This window comes from Kogia breviceps, chromosome 8, assembly GCF_026419965.1.
Source record: "Kogia breviceps isolate mKogBre1 chromosome 8, mKogBre1 haplotype 1, whole genome shotgun sequence".
NCBI classification, from domain to species: domain Eukaryota; kingdom Metazoa; phylum Chordata; class Mammalia; order Artiodactyla; family Physeteridae; genus Kogia; species Kogia breviceps.
Genome location: NC_081317.1, coordinates 66,770,648 through 66,788,230, shown reverse-complemented (window position 1 = coordinate 66,788,230; position 17,583 = coordinate 66,770,648). Strand labels below are relative to the sequence as shown.

The 17,583-nt window shown below is 36.0% G+C and overlaps 1 protein-coding gene across 3 annotated transcripts in view; it reads right to left on the bottom strand.

The window, feature by feature from the left end:
* Positions 1–3,809: 3,809 nt before the first annotated feature.
* Positions 3,810–17,583, bottom strand: part of BRD10 (bromodomain containing 10) — a 104,892-nt gene continuing 91,118 nt past the window's right edge. For all 3 annotated transcript variants that reach the window (XM_059071799.2, XM_059071800.2, XM_059071801.2), the window contains 3 exons: positions 14,218–14,333; positions 10,033–10,223; positions 3,810–8,902 (listed from right to left, as the gene is read on the bottom strand). In XM_059071799.2, coding sequence (XP_058927782.1) covers positions 5,262–8,902; positions 10,033–10,223; positions 14,218–14,333 — 3,948 coding nt within the window. In that variant the 3' untranslated portion in view covers positions 3,810–5,261. The remainder of the gene's footprint in view (positions 8,903–10,032; positions 10,224–14,217; positions 14,334–17,583) is intronic.

Here is a 17,583-nt window from a genome sequence, read left to right as displayed (position 1 = left end):
ACGAATGGATAAAGAAGATGTGGTACATATATACAATGGAATACTACTCAGCCATTAAAAGGAATGAAATTGGGTCATTTGTAGAGACATGGGTGGACCTAGAGACTGTCTTACAGAGTGAAGTAAGTCAGAAAGAGAAAAACAAATACCATATATTAACGCATATATGTGGAACCTAGAAAAATGGTACAGATGAAACGGTTTGCAAGGCAGAAATAGAGACACAGATGTAACGAACAAATGTATGGACACCAAGGGGGGAAACTGGGGTGGGGGGAGGGGGGTGGGATGAATTGGGAGATTGGGACTGACATGTATACACTAATATGTATAAAATGGATGACTAATAAGAAATTGCTTTACGAAAAAATAAAGTAAAATTTTAAAAAAACCTGATACTTCTTCAGAAGTTTGTATTTTCATATGGTTTTCCACCTATATGCTCATAGATGAACCAACAGAATGTTCCAACATTCCAGGTGCTAAAAGATTGCTATGAGAACCATCTTTCCCCTGTGCAGCTGCAAATAAATTCTTTTTTAAAAAAAACAAAACAAAAAACCCCCAAAACAAGAACCCCACCAAAAACAAAACCCCAAACAAAATCGAACAAAACATCACTCCCAAATGAACCTATTAGTATTTTCATTAGTTTAGCACTAAACTCATAGATTTATTTAGGGGAGATAACACTTTGTTCATATTTTGTTGCTTAAATGTTTCTAACTTTTATAGTCAAAAAGCTTTCCCTTTAAAAAACCCCTTTCTCTATCCTTTTCAATCTAAATAGTGCCCATCTTTTCCCCCCACCCTCACCTCTCTGTTGCTACCATTACTGCCAGGTGACAGGTCTTCACATCACCTGCTCAACTCACTGAGTAATCAATTGGCCTTCCTGTCTCTAGTCAGGTGAATGATAGCAGCTACTATTTATTAACATTTACTATGTGGCAGGCATTATCTTATCTAATTCTCATAGCAATCCTGAATGGTAATCCTGGGTGGTTCTTTAATAATCTTCACCTTACATGTGAATGTCACTTTTGCTTCCGAAGCTTCAGTAGCTTCCCAGTTACTTTCAGCATATTTTTCAGCCCTCTATCACCCAAAACAACCTATTTTTTTACTTATTCCCCATTAGTCTTCTTAACCCATAATATTCTATTCAAACCCAGTTGCTCTGTTCCTTGTATGTTCCTTGTGCTTCTCTTTTTTAAAAAATTGAGGTACAATTGACATATAACCACAATAAGTTAACATTCACCACATAGTTACAATTTTTTCTTCTTGTGATGAGAACTTTTAAGATCTACTCTCTTAGCAACTTTCAAATAGACAATATTGTTAACTTCCTTGTGATATTGTGAGACTGAGTCTCTGCAGGCTTGGTTCTAAACATACTTTGTCCCGTCACAAACGCCACCTTGTGTTTGAAACCTCTGGCACCTCCCTACTAAACTCTTCGTTCTTTATTCCTCTGACATTTACTTTTAGCTTGTTATATTCTTTTGATTTTTGTGTTGAGGACCGGGATGGGATCTTACTTATCTATGCTGTTCCTACATCTTTTGTACTATATGGTTCTCAATAAATGTAGAATGAATTTATACAACTCTTTGATTTTATGTTAATAATTATGCTTTTATGTTGATAACTACATTAAGAATGGTATTAAAGATTACATACATAAGAACACACAGTTTTGGCTCTGTAGAACCAAAAAACTGTAGATTTTTTTCACAGTTTGTCTCCAAGTTAAACTATAAGAACCTGAACCATGCCATGCCCTTCAGCTTTATTAATAAACAAGCAAGGCATCAAGCACCATGGTGTACATAGTAAGTGCTTTTTGAACAAATGAAGAAAAATACCTGGGGCAGATGACAGCATTATAGTGACAATGAGGCTTCAGGTTCAGGTGTTGGCAATACAACCTCTGGAATGAACTTAAGGTGAGTTATGTATCATCTCTATGTTACAGTACAGTATAACTTTGAATAACTAAACTCCGCATCAAATTTCTTAGATCACTTTCAGATCCTGCCATCTTCTCAAGCTTTTAATATTATTTCTAAATTCATTTAAAGTCAATTATATACTAGACCAAACAAACATTTTCATTTATCTTAGTGTATATTGTAGCCATCGCTGCTTTGATCATAAAACTATTGATGTCAATTACTTATTAAATATATCAATAAAATTGGAATCTTGGAATGAAAGCAGGAATCTAAACAGCCACTATTATATATATATATATATATATATATATATATATATATATATATACATAAAATCACAAAGGAAAGGTTTTTTGGTAGGAAAAATCATAGGGAATGAGAGAAAAGAACTAACACATGAGAAGGAGGTATGTTATTTCAGCATGTTTTATCTTAGCATTTAAAATGATATTAAAGACTGACATCCAAATGGCCTACTAATTCTGTACTAAGGGAAGAAACACACCCTTCCAGGACCATGAAGTCTTTCAGGGAGCATTGTGGTGACTTTTCTTCCTTTACATGAATGCTTTAATAGATGATCTTTAAGAATACTTAATAACACTGAACACAAAGAACTGAGGAATTTGACTTTGTACTCTTTGGCCAAGATCCCAGAAATCCACATGACCTACCAAACTGGAGGCAAAGGAAAAAGAATTTGACTTTTTGATTATATAAATCCATTAATTTAGTCAAATTTCTAGTAAAACGGGGCATTATTTTTTAAAAAGTAAACTAGACCTTAAATAATATAAGAAGCTAACTAGATTCCTCACTCATTCAACAAATACATATCAAATATCTACTATGTGCCAGTTGCTGGGGTGACGAAGATGACTGACAAGGTCTCTCTCTTTTAAAAAATGACAGGCATTAAATAATTGCATACAGATAATTTTATTACAGTTGTGAAGGAGTACTATGCATTTCTCACACTATGACCTCAATCTCTGAGTGACTGCAATACCATGATGCTGGCTGGGGTAAGGAGAGGGAGTTATGTAATATGTAATGAGAACCTGAAATGAAACATTAAGTTAAAGGGAACATCTGGGAAGACCTTGAGGTCTTGAACTTTCTACGAACTAAAAGAAAACTAGAGAAGAGAAAGCAAGGGGGAGAGTCAATTGAAATGAAGCTGGAGAGGTAAGCAGGAACAGACTGAAGAGCCTTTTAGGCTCTAAAAACCTAAAAGGGGAGCAGGGACTTTAAGGTTCACCAGATCACACAGAGCTTTGAAAGCCATATTAGGATTTTGGTTTAGGAGTCAGAAAAGAATTAGTGGTTAATAAGTGAGGGGCCTTCACTGGGAATAAAGTGCATCATAAGTAATTCGGTAAATTCGTTTCTGGAAGTGGTGTAGAGAATTCTTTTCAGACAAAAGATGAACAGTTTTAGGTTGTTTTGTTTTAAAAAGTTGAGTAGGTAAATACATTAATTTATTGTGCACCGTGTATGTACAATGCAATGTACTTCGAACATCACCCACTTCCCCCTGAAATCCAAGGTTTCTAAACTGACAAGGGGGAAGGTGACTACAGAGTGAAGCATAGATATGATCAGCAAAGGTACTGTCTTAGAGTATAAATCTAGGCTTTTGAGAGCCTTTAGCAACTTTCCAGGAATACCCTCACTGCCCTCTTCAACTAATAAATTTCAATGTAGTTTCAAAAGAAGTCTTTAGGCCTACTCAACCCTAGACTACAACTCCATGTGATCGGGTTTAATAATATTATAAACGGAATGCGGACGAGTTTACAATCAGTATCCCCAAAAAGATAATGGATATAAACATCAAGTAAGTATAAAATCTACCTTTTATTTAAAATGAGGCAAATTCTGAAATACCATAAAGTTGAACCCCAAGAATAAGCTGATCCATATAAACATTGCTTTACAATGGAATTTAAGTAACTGCTCTGTAATTGAAAAATACACACAAAAAGAGTGCTTATAAATAATTGAAAGTATTCACATTCATTTGTCATTCCAAACAAACAAAAAAATTCATGTTTTTAATATCATTTTGAAAAATCAGTCAACTATGAACCAACCCCTCAATGTAAAAATAAATGTATCAGGGGAAACTAGGTGAAGGGTACCCCAAACCTCTCTGTTCTATCATTGCAACTTCCTGTAAATCTAAAATTATTAAAAAATAAAAAGTTAAAAAAACATATTTGGGATGTATAAACACAGATCAAACACTGGCCTTTAAGATTACTTATTTTGATCAATGTAGAATCTGGTGGTGGATTAAGAGAAAAAAGTTAAAACAATGAAATCCAGAGTGAAATTTTAAACCAGAAGTAATGTAAAGTTATGTAGAAATGATTTTAAGCATTAGGTTCAAATACTGGCTATACCACCAACTAGCTGAGTGACCTAGGGCACATCATTTAAGCTCTCAAGAGTACTGTGAAAGTCAAATGAGATATGTGGAAGTAAAGTTTGTAAATTCTAAAGCCTTGTACAAATGCTATTATTAATTCAAATTTCCTAGCCTCAATTCCTTTTTGTAAAGATCTGTCCTCATCTTATATCAGATAGTCTTTCAATTGAACAAGAACGCACTTTAAAAATGGTATTCAAACAAGGAAATACAGCAACTCAGTTTATTACATGCAGATTCTTCTGCATTGATGCTAACAGTTCACTGGTCCAAAATTACTAAAATACTTAAAAAACTATACATTATGTAAACAAAACATAAATAAGACAGCATAGTTCTTTGTACATATAGTTTAGTACAGGTTGTTAAGGATTTAGGAATATGTACAATTTTACACAATGGACTGCATTTTCACAATGCATAAATATATATATATATTTTTCTTACAGAAACAAAAATAAGATTCCACTAAAGACACAGAATACCATACTGTAGAGCCACGCTGCAACAGTCCAAATTCAAGAAGAAACATGTCAATGCAAGTGTGCAAAAGCCTAGCTTACTCCAAACTAGTCAAATTTGAGTTTGTTCAATTCATGTTATATAGACAGGTAAGTCCTGACTGTCTATTTTAAACAAATAACCTTTGAAAACATACTCATACCAATGAGTGAAATGGAACAGATTTTTCCCTCCCCAAGAAAAACAAAGCCTTGTTGCAAGCTAATGAAAAGATACATTAAAACACACATACACACATACACAAACTATGTATAATATGTTTTCAACAGTATAATAAAGTTAAAATTTTTATGGGAGTCAAAACAATGCCCCATTATTTAAAAACTGGCTCGTTTAGTCTAAATTCAAGATGCAGCTGTGTCAGGCTTCTCTAAGCCAGATGACTGAAAAGCAGGGAAGACAGAGGCAGGATTTCGACTGGCAGATACAACAATTTGAGAGAGTGATGAAGAGAGTGATGAAACCTTAGATGCTGGAGTATTTATGGTATTCAAAATGGCTCCTTCTGGGCTGACCAACAATTTTTTGACTGATGTATCCAAATGAAATACTGAATTGCTACTTGGCAGTGAAGGATTACTAGAGCAAATGGCAGAAACCAAAGATGTCTTAGCCAAAAGAGTAGCTGGAGGAGACTTAATTACTGAAGTCAATGACACTGTTGGTGCAGGAGGTGGTACAGAAACTTCAGCAGCTGGGTTTATGATCTGTGGTGCTGCATGTACTGTGGGTAGAGAACTTGCATTCCCAAGAGAGTTTACAATTTTTGTAGAGCTTCTTAGAGAATGTTTTACAGGTTGCCCACTTAAAGAATTATTTGATGCTAGCGTGATCTTCTGGGCCAGGTTATCTACTGGTGTAGGCTGAATGCCTTGGCCACTGTTAAGAACTAAGGGAGGTCCGTATTTTGGATTAGTGGATATAAGGAGAACATGGCTGCCAGCTCCAAGACCTTGTGGTGGAACAATAAAGCGGGTTCCGTTAATCATGATTTGTGTGCCAGGTGCCAAAGGCGTACTGGTATTGATGACTATTTTTTGCTGAATACAAGGCTCACTGAACTGGCCCCCTGCCACACTAGTTACATTTGATGGTGCTGCACCAGTGTGAACGGCAGTGCCAGCTGGAGCAGAACTGTAACTGGGGGTTGATTTTACAAAAGCAGGGGACAGTTGCTGGTTTGGCAGAGAAGTAAAATTGGAAATGTTAATTATTTTACCTGGATTCGGTGAAAGGGATGGAAATTCAGTTTGAGGTTTATTTGTGTTTATACTTGTTGGCACTGTAGTTGAAACCCCTGGTGACTGAAACTGGACGGAAGTCCGAGATTGTCTTTTAGGAAGAGATACAGAACGTGTGGCTCCTGGTACTGTTGCAGCTTGTGGAACTGTGTTGATTATTTTAGGGGATACAGTCACAGATGTAGGCAAGGCAACAGTAACAGGGATTTGCAAAGCTGATGTTAGACATGTAGGAGACACTGTTGGTTGTGTATTTGAAATCAGAACAGATGATGCAAGATGTCCTGTTTTCACAGTTGATATAGCCACAGTGTTTCCGAGATTTGACGTGCAAAGTCTATTTGACAAAATAGGCATAATTCTTGAAGAGGTATCATTTCCACTGACTAAAACAGGAGGTCGTGTCCCAACTGAGGCAGAGGTTGAGGTCACTGAAAGAGAACCCAAAGATACATTTGCTCCTGTTACTGAAAACATGTTTACTGTTCTTGAAGCAGAAACCACTGATTCATTAACAGGAGTAATATTTTGACTCACAAAATTTGAGCTTACTGGAATTGAATTACCACTTGTTGACAGTGGCAAAACATAGCCCTTGGTACTTTTTTCTTCTCCTTTTGGGGTAACATTTTGCAATAGGTTTATTGATGGTATAGCTGGCACACTGCCTGAAGTATTTACAATTGCTTGCCCTATGTTTAGCCCAATTTTCACATCTTTTATCTGAGACACAGTTGGTGATGAATTTATTTTTATTGGTGCTCCCACCGTAGATGGAATTAGTACTATCTGGGGCTGCTCTGGAGCCTTAATGTATGTTTTACTCAAGGGAGGAGGAAGAGTTTGTTTTAATGGTTCTGCCACAATAGTTGGGGTTGAAGTGCCACTGGGAATTGCAGCATTAATAAAAACGAATTTCTGGGCAGAAACACCTGTAGATGTTGGTGCAGGTGCCACGTTAATTGCAGTTCCACTGCCAGAAGAAAGAATAGATGGAGCTGACACCAGCATAAGTTTCTGAACTGGAGTCCCACTGACCATATCTTCATTTATTGCTGCTGTTGCTTCTGATCTTGTAACAGGGTAACTTTTTGTGACATAATCTACTTGTTGCTGTTTAGCTGGTGTATGAATAAAATTTGCATTGGTTTGTCCAAAATTTCCTGTTGATATGCTAATTACGCTTACTGAACTATTTGCTGTTGATGGTAGGAGAGTGCTAGAAGAAACAGAAGACTTTAAGGGAGAGGAGGGCATGTGTGAAGTTTTATCTATCATGTGCCCCAAATTACTACTGCAGGAAGGTTGGCTTAATGTAAATTTAAGATTTTTCCCTGTGGATGGATTAAAGCCAGCTGGAATGGAAACAGAAGTAGGTGCTTGGCCAAAAGGTGGGAGACTAGATGTAGCAGTTGTTCCAGCTACTGGCGAAAAAGCAGAAGATGATGAAGTTGATTTTGGCACTAGAAATGCCTGAAGCTGAGGAGCAAAAGTAAAAACTGAACTTGAAGATAAACTATTGGATGAATTTTGATCTGCATTGGTCTGTACTTTTACAACTCCAGTGTTCCCACCTCGTGTTCTAACAAGAATTGACTGTGAATCTCTTATGCATACAGTTTTCAGTTCTTGCTTTGCTTCGGAAGAATCAGCAGTTTGTTGTGCAAAACAGTTGAGGCAACTACTGGGATTTGTGGATCCATTTAGTGTTGTTGCTGATAACTGAGGCTGAACTGTTGAGGAAACGGTGGGTGAAGCAATGGGCTGGGGGAATGCGGCTGCTGAAACTGCATTCCTGACTTTTCCTGCCTCACTCTGGCTAGTCTTAACTGGTGGTGTTAATAAATTACTTATGGAGGTTACAGGTGTCAAAGGCTGTGGTCTAGCATTACTCACATTTGACAAAGGTGTAACTGTCTTGTTGAAAGCTGTATTAGGTAGTTGGGTAGAAACAGTTCCTGTTGGGTTGACAAGAACTGATGCTAAAGAAGAGTTTACATTTGCTGTCTGTGGGAAAGATGAACCATGTTGTTCTGTACCTTTTTGTTGAAGTGGTGGTATTTCTTTTGCAACTGCTTTCCCTTCCTTGTGCTGAATTACAAAATTCTTAGGCAGAATGAGAACCTGCTGCATGATTTTTTCTCCTGTTTTAGGATCCAGCATAGGTTGCATCTGAATCTTTACAGAGCTGTTATGAAGATCTATGGGCAACCACTGGCCACAGGGCATTTTGTATACCACCTGTAAAGGACCTTTTGTACTGGTGTGGCAGGTCAACGCTGGCTTTATGGGGCTTGCTTCTGGAGGAGATATAACTGGCTTTTCCACAGCAGGAGCACTTCTACCTGTGGAAGGGGGCAGTTGATTTGTTAAGGTCACTTTGTTCCCAATATTCTTTGCAAGCAAGGCCTGAATAGGTTTGGTCCCTTTCTGGAGAGTAGACACTGGTGTTGAATCCAATGAGGCAAATGACTCTGGAAACAGTGGCTCTGTATGCTTTGATTCATTCAAACAGTCAATTTGCATATCACCTTCTACAGTCTCAACTGTTGTCTCATTTGTGCTTAACTTTGCTTTCTTCCTTGGAGAAAGCTCTTTTGTGCTATCATCCAGATAATTAGTTTGTTTGGACTGCCGTTTAAGTGTTTTAGGCAGTGTCTTAGGTACATCTTTAGAAGGCAATTCTTTTTTCAGCAACTTGCTTCTGGCCATAGGTAAATCTATTTCTGACAATTTCATATCATCTGAAAATTATAAAACAAGCATTTTGTTTACATAAAACAGCAACTAAATAGCAATGGTAAGACCAATTATAAAAAAGAAAGTCAATCTTTGAACAAGCAATTTATTAAGAAACCTGAAGGGTGATTCAAAAGTCTCAGTACCACTGATGGAAATTAAGGTAAGGTGACCTTTGACATGGTAATCCTGACACTGTAACCATTCCCAAGAACAACATATTATTAATAAGGAAATTATTTTTGATTAAATTCTGCTGCCAATACAAGTGTAAAAGGAAAGTTTACATCTTTTAAAGAGATACTCAAGCCAGCAATTAGGGCTCAGAATTTAGATTTGGAAAGGAATGTAGTCTAGTTCTCCCCTTCTACGATAGGGAAACCTTCATATCAAAGAGAGATGGTTCTCCATATTTTCTATTTTTAGAGAGAGATTCTATGGAATAAAAAATGTCCAGCTTTTTCTGGTGTTTAATTATTCTTACAGTAAAAAATTTATGTTCACATCTAATCAAACTGAGTTGATGAGAAGTTACTCTTTTTCAATTCACCAGACATGGAAAACAATAGGTTAATACATTTCTAACCACAAATTTTTATACCTCTTAGATAACTAAAGAAAGTTATTTAGCTAGCTATATAGAATAAAATAATCTGATAAGTTGAAATGAATTACAGATCATCTAATCCAGCCTCCTTATAAGAATGAGGTGTCCACTCTGGTCTTATTAGGCCATCAACCTTGATCATTCCTCATAAAAAAAAAAAAATCTTCAAAATTATTAGGGACTTGACAAGTTCCATTTAAAGCAAACATCAGAAATAGTGCTTCAAAATTAATAATAATAAAAAGAAGAGGCTAAACCTATTTCAGAGGGACTGCATATCAATGATGTGTGGTCTGTAATGAGCAATAACATGCCTACAGTTTGGAGTCGGGCACTGACTCCAGAAACTCCTGCAACAGTAATAATGACTCCAAAGAACCTTTAATGAGACATTAGTACACCTTCAAACATAACAGATTTCCCCAATCAATGAACTTCATTAACCAGATTATCCTTTATCTCCACAAAAGATACTAAAATTTCTCTTTGTGCTTTTAGTGTTGATTTAAAGAAAGTTTGAACGCCTACCTGAATCAAAATGATCCTTCTCCAGGATATCTAGAGGTTCTGTGGTGTCTACAGACTTGCTATTGACTTCTACTTCTGGAGATTCTTTTCCAGGATCTCCTTCACCTTCTTCAGCAGTCCACAGTTCTCCAGTAAATTTATCGTGATCAGGCTGTCTTCTGAAATCATCATAATCTTTCTTTAGGCGACTCCTGAAGAAAAATATTCGACACAACAAACAATATGTACGTATTGAACTCTTGGAAGCTAAAGTACCTTCTAACATTTTAAGCTATATTTTAGTATTTTCAATTAAGTCACTAGACCTATGTTTTAACCAAGTGTGTCTAAGATGCCAATGACTATTATTCAAGAAGACAAAACACAGGGTGTAGGCATAAGAAACTTAAAAAAATTATATCTGCAATTTCAGAATAAAGTGTTCGAACATACACGTATTTGTCTTTCTAAAGGCTGCTGTTAGACCTATTAAATGCGAAAAAGGTAATTTTTTTTCTAGCTGCACTGACAGAAATAGATTTGAGATAGTCTTAAAATTGCTGATTATAATATAGTTTAAAAGGTCATTTAAAAGAGTTAATCAAAAAGTTCTAAGAAACAGTATGTATTATTTTTGACTATTATATAGAGTAACAAACAAAAACAATCCATCATTTAATCCTGAGAGCAATCATACCTAAACCTTTGGGTCTCACTAGAAATTATTTTTTTTTAATTAAGCATAGGGAAACAAAGCTGAAAAGTGATCTTTCAGAGATCCTTTTCACATAAAAACATAATACATATGTTTCTATAACACTAAGAGAGATAGAAACATTTCCAAATGATTACATGATATTTTAGAGATCCTTTATTATTCATTTGATTTCAACTGAGTTTCTCTATTTTACTTTTACCTTTTATTTATTTTTGTTTGCTTAAAAAAAATCTGAACATACATTCTCCAATTTACTTTTGCTACAAATTCCTATCTGTGTGGGACTTCTGTGGCAGTCCAGTGGTTAGGACTTCGCCTTCCAATGCAGGGGGTATGGGCTTCGATCCCTGGTCAGGGAGCTAGGATCCCACATGCCTCGTGGCCAAAAAGCCAAAACATAAAACAGAAGCAATGTTGTAACAAATTCAATAAAGACCTTGAAAATGGTCCACATAAAAAAAAAAATTCCTATGTGTGCATATTGGAGTTTAAATCTCACCTCTGTCACTTAACAGTTGTAGGACTTTGGACAAGTTCCTTAAACTTTCTAAGCATCAGTTTACTTATTTGTACAATGAGGATAATAATAGCATTTACTTCATAGTTTGTCTGGCATATAAATATTCAAAAATGTTAGTTAATAATTACTCTCAATTTATTTATCTTTCAATAATTGCTTAAGGGTTTTATAGAGCAGATGAGGGCTGTAAGATACTAGAGTGGGTTACCAAAGGATAACTGTAAACTTAATTTCATTTTAGAAATATCTATATGGGGGTAGTATAAAGTTCCTCCCTTCTCAGTCTTCTCACCTCAGCTAATGACTTTGCTCCCTATTTCAGGGAAAATGGAAGCAATCAGACAAGAACTCTCATATGCTCACACCTCGTCTGCAACTTAAGACATTCATCTGTACTCATATGCTCCATCTTCCTATCTAAGCTAACCCTTCCAACTTACGCATCTTCTCTCACCTACTCAAGAATCTCACTCAACCAAACGTCCGTTCCATTGTCTGAGTTCATTTTTGCCTCTCTATTCAATCATTTCCACCAGTATACAAACATGTTATTTCTCCCATTAATAAAAACAAATGACCCAACTTGACTCCAACTTGTCCTTCCAGGTACTGCCCTATTTCTCTGCTCTACTTTTACAGAAAAACTCTACTTCCTCACCCCTAATTCTCTTGAACAGACTCCTAGACTTTTACCCACATCTCTATCAACACAGCTCATTAAGGTCATCAATGATATTGCCAAATTTAACAACGAATTCTCGTCCTCATCTTCCTCAATCCATCATGAGCAGCCTCCTTTTTAAAACATCTTCTTTACCTGGTTTCTAAGACACCACTCTTGGTTACGCTCCTACCTTGAATACTCCTTCTCAGTCAGTTCTGCAGAGTCCTGCCATCTCCATCACCTCTAACTGTTGGAATGTCCTAGGGTTCAGTCTCTCTTATTTATGCTCATATACTAGGTGATTTCTACCATCTCACAGCTTAAATATAATCTATATCCTGACAACCCCCAAATTTATACCTCCAGCATGGCTTACTCCCTTTAACTGGGACTCATATGCTAAACTGCCTACTCAGTAACTCCAATTAGACATCTGAAAGGCATATCAAACTTAACATGTTGAAATCCAAACTCCTGAATCCACCGCCTCCCCAAAACTACTTGTTTCCCCTATCTCAGCTAATGGCAATTGCATTATTCCAGTTGTTTAGATAAAAAATATTAGGCACCATCTTTTTCTCCTCATTTTTTCTGACACTCCATATGCAAGTCTTAAGGAAATTCTACCAGTCCTACTGTCAAGATTTATCCAGAATCCAAGCACTCCTTGCCGTCTGCATTGCTACTATCATGGCCCAAGCCACTATCATTTTTTGCCTGGACTACTACTATAGTGTAACTGATTTCCCTGCCTTTATCATCATCCCACACTACACTATCTCAACAGAACAGGCAGAGCGAGTGCTTTAAAACATAAGCTAGATCATGTACTTCCTCTGTTTAAAGCTCTTCAATGGCTTCTCATCTCAGAGTAAAAGCCAAAATCCTTAAACATGTACATGATCTAGCTACCTTTCCCTATACTTCTCTGACTCTTGACTCCTACCACTTTCCTTCTCACTCATTCAGCTCTGGTTATTCTTGCTCCTTTGCATTTCCTATAAATGTCAATCATGCTTTTAACCTTAGGGCTTCTACATCTTCTTTTCTCTTAGATATCCACTTGGCTCTCTCCCCTATTTCCTTCAGGTCTCTTTCCAAACATCAACTCATCAGGGAAGCGTTCCCCAACACCCTGGTAAATGAGCAATCATTATCCCATCCAAACTAAGCACTTCTTATTCCCCTTAACCTGCTTTGTTTTTCTTCACAGCACTTATCACCATCTGACATTTGAGTTTGTCTGTCTGAATAGACTTATAACTAGTAAGGAAATTGAATCAATAATCAAAAAAATCTCTAAACATTTCTCCAAAGATATATAAATTGCCATAAGCACATAAAAAAACATTCAATTTCACTAATCATTAAGGAAATGCAAATCCAAACTACAATGATATACCACCTCATATTCATTAGGATGGCAATTAAAAAAAAAGAAAATAACAAATGTTGGTGAGGATGTGGAAGCTGGAACTCTTTTAACTGTTGGTGGGAATGTAAAATTGTATGGTCACTGTAGAAAACAGGATGGTAGTTCCTCAAAAAATTAAAAGTAGAATCACCATATTCCTCTTCTAGGTATACACCCCAAAATTTGAAAGCAGGGTCTTGGATATTTGTACACCCATGTTCATAGCAGCATATTCATAATAGCTAAAACCTCCCAAATGCCCTTTACAGATGTATGGATAAGCACAATGTGGTATATGCATAAAATGCAATATTATTCAGCCTTTAAAAGGAAGTAACTTCTGACATATGCTGCAATATGGATGAACTCTGAGAACATTATGCTAGGTGAAATAAAGCCAGTCACAAAAAGACAAATATTTTGTACTATATGAGGTACTTAGTCAAAATCATAGACACAGAAAGTAGAATGGTGGTTGCCATGGGATGGGGGAAGGGGGGAATGGGGAGTTATCGTTTAACAGGTATAGCGTTTCAGTTTCACAAGATGCAGTTCTGGAGATGGATGGGGTAACAGTGACACAACATCATGAATGTATTTAATATCACCGAACAGTACAGTACACTTAAAACTAGTTAAGATGGTAAATTTTATTTGTGCATTTTACCACAATGAAAAAAAAATGGGGGAGAAAAAAGAATATAAACCACACAGTAAGAGTTTTGTTTAATCAACAGTACTTTGTCAGGGCTTAGGAGGTACCTTGTACACAGTAGGTACTCAAAAATATCTGAATTACAAATCAGTGGAAAACTATACTAAATGATATCAGGACACCCTCCATAATCATAAAGTAAGAGGCTTAAAAAAGATAATAAAGCTTGATTTACCTGTTTCTTTGAAAAGCTTTCATTAACTTTGGTTCCCATGGCAGCAATTCATTTAAAAGACGTATCAATGTACTATGCAATTCTTTTACAGCTTGCCTCCGATGATACCATTTGCCCTAAAAAACACAATTTTAAAAGTAAATTCCTTAGACTTAATCCAGAAGTAAACTCCAAGACTTATTTTCTGAGCAAAAAACAAAACAAAATGCCAATACCCATCAAATAAGTACATATCTCTTCTTCAGAAGGTTGCAGCAAGGAGGAAAATATCCTATAATAAATCTTCTTTGATATACTTTAAAGATTCTCAAGTCTACAGGAGAAATCTAAAACCCATTTAATTAAACCAGGAGATAAAAATCTTTTTAAAGTTTTTAATTGGGTCAATTATAAACATTTTTATAAATCATTAAAACACATGTAAAGATACAAACATTTATATAACTATGTAAATGACATTGCTCACATCTGTAAAGTTTCTGTAATTTTTCCAAAACAGTGGGGAAAAAAAGAGAGAAAGCCTGAATTGTTATCCTATTCAAAAGCTGTCTTAACAAACTTTCTTAGGAAATTTTACAATTATTTTATTTAAAAATGTTTCCAGCACAGAAAAGCAAACAACTGGTCACCATTTTCAATACTATCATGCTATACTAACGGTTAATTTCTGACATGCCCTCCATTTGCTAAGTATTATCCTAAGTATTTCATTCATACTTGGAGAGAAAGAAACAGAGAGAGAGAGACAGACTGAGAGGGAGGGAGGAAGGGAGGGAGAGAGAGATCGAGTGAACATGAGAGTTCACGTATACTAGCAGTTATAAAAGCCCTCTAAAGTGTGTGCAATTTTAGTCTTACTTAACAAATGATGAAACTAAGACTCAGAGAGATTAAATGACTTGTTTAAGGTTCTCTGACTTGAACCCAGATCTGCCTATTGGTGAAGTCCAAGTTCTTTAGAACTAATTACATCACTGCCTCTTAAAAACTGTATTACATAAATTCAATCTGACACAGGTTATAAAACCTCTAGTAAAGATACATTTCATCAGCACCCATAAAATTATTTGAATACCATAGGGACAGTAAGATTACAGAAGGTATAACTTTAGGTAGCCAACCCCCCTCTTCTCCACAATGTTAGTGAACACCAGCTATCCACATCACCAGCACCACCATCACTATAGTCCCTTACTGTTATATAACCAAGTTGTATTTCTTTTTTACTTGGTAACAGCTTTGAGATATAATTTACATACCATATAGTCCACTCATTTTATTTCTTTTATAACAAAAGGCACACAACTATATATGTTACAGATCACATTTAACCTGTATAAAATTAGATTTCACCCCACAGGAACTCTGAGTCAATTTGCATATAAGTAAAACATTAAAGCAGAAAAATAACCACTCCCTAGAGCAAAGCATATTCTAAAATCTGTGCATAAATTTCCCAACTTTATATATATCTAAAACTTTTCCTTTTGTCATGGAAATTTTAGACACATACAAAACTAAGTGATCAATAACAGTGCATTTCCTACTCCTGAAAATTTTGTGCTTTAAACCAACACAACGTTTATGCACATAAAAATAAACAACATTTCTAACTGAGCTTTTTATACTTCAGAAGGAAAATTGTTCATTAGAAGAGTAGGAAGAGGTGAGATTATATGCGCATGTGCTCATAATGAATACGGAACCTAGGCTCACTGACTAATTTTTGTGTCTTCTCAGTGGCGTAACAAATTATAGTATTGTGAAAAAATTTCAAGAAAAGTAACTTTTATTTCATATAATATACTAACCTGAAGAGACTTTCCATCTTGTCAAAAGCATTCTAAAAGGACCCAACTAACAATGAGTTATACCTCAAAAGTTTATTTTTCTCAAAGAAATGTTATGAGATAGTATAAAGTGCATATTCTAACCCATGAAAACAAACTATTAGATTATAAATAATAAAACTGAGCAAGAAAAAACTTTCATCTATGGAAAGCTATTTGAGGAAGATGAAAAGGCAGGTAACAGCTACCCTAAATCCTTCAGAATGAGGCAAGATTTTGTTTCAATAAAAAATAGAAAATAGTAGATAGAGATTTTTCCCTTTAACAAGGCATATCAACAACATTATTTTTTTCTACATATCAACTTCTATTTGGCTCAAAAATGAAATGGTGACAGTGGAAATAAACTTTTCCTAAGCTAAAGAGAGCAGAAAGAGGTAAGGTATGAAGGTGGGGAGAATATTCTCTTCATGGTATAATTAACTGGAAAAGCATTAAAGGATTAGGGGGCGCCAGGCATGCTGAATTCCTTATTAACTGGGAGTTACATGAGGAAGAATTACAGATGCAGAGTTAACCTGGGCAGTACTGTGGCTGTATGGATTAGTGTGGTGGTGATGGGGTAGGGAATACAGAACTATCAGTGTTATGGGACCTTTAGGACCAGGTAGATGAAGCACGGGAAGGAGAGACTGTGTAACTGGATACCACTTAAAGCCATTTATCAACTCTGTTTGTGTCTCTACTAAATTACAACATTAATTTTTATAGGAAATAGTTTTAAAAGTATTAGGAAAATTTTACCTTTTGATTTTATTTTGGTTACTAAATTTTAATTAATCCAATGCCCAGAAAATATACTACTGAACAGGAGGGGTCATATAAATCAATCAGAGAATAGAGTCCTAACTTCCATATAACTCTGTTTTACCCACTGACCTGTTTGTAAATGTCTAAGGCCTTCAACTTTATGTTTTTTGGCCTTCTTCCCCTTCTTTATACTGCATATTCTCAACTTGGGGTAGTGATGGTATGATATCTCATTTATATTTGAAAACGCCTATCTAATCATTCTGTATTTGAAAAACAAACAAAAAGTTTATTATTTTCATAACACAAATTATAGAAAGTAAAGGCTGATAAAATTTTTTTTTTTTTTTTTTTTTTCGGTACGCGGGCCTCTCACTGTTGTAGCCTCTCGCGTTGCGGAGCACAGGCTCCGGACACGCAGGCTCAGCGGCCATGGCTCACGGGCCCAGCCACTCCGCGGCATGTGGGATCTTCCCGGACCGGGGCACGAACCCGCGTCCCCTGCATCGGCAGGCGGACTCTCAACCACTGTGCCACCAGGGAAGCCCTGATAAAATGTTTTGACTAGAAGATACATATAAAGGATACGATGACCTCAACAAAGGGCATCCCTATACCTGCCATGGGGTATGTGTGTCATCTATCAAAAGGTGGCATAGGTCTAAAAAAGTTCAGAATCACTGCTCCAGGACTGGTGTTTGAGGTAGTAAGGTAATTTAATCACTTGACAGTAAAAGAGAAACTCATACTGCTTCTTTCATTTATT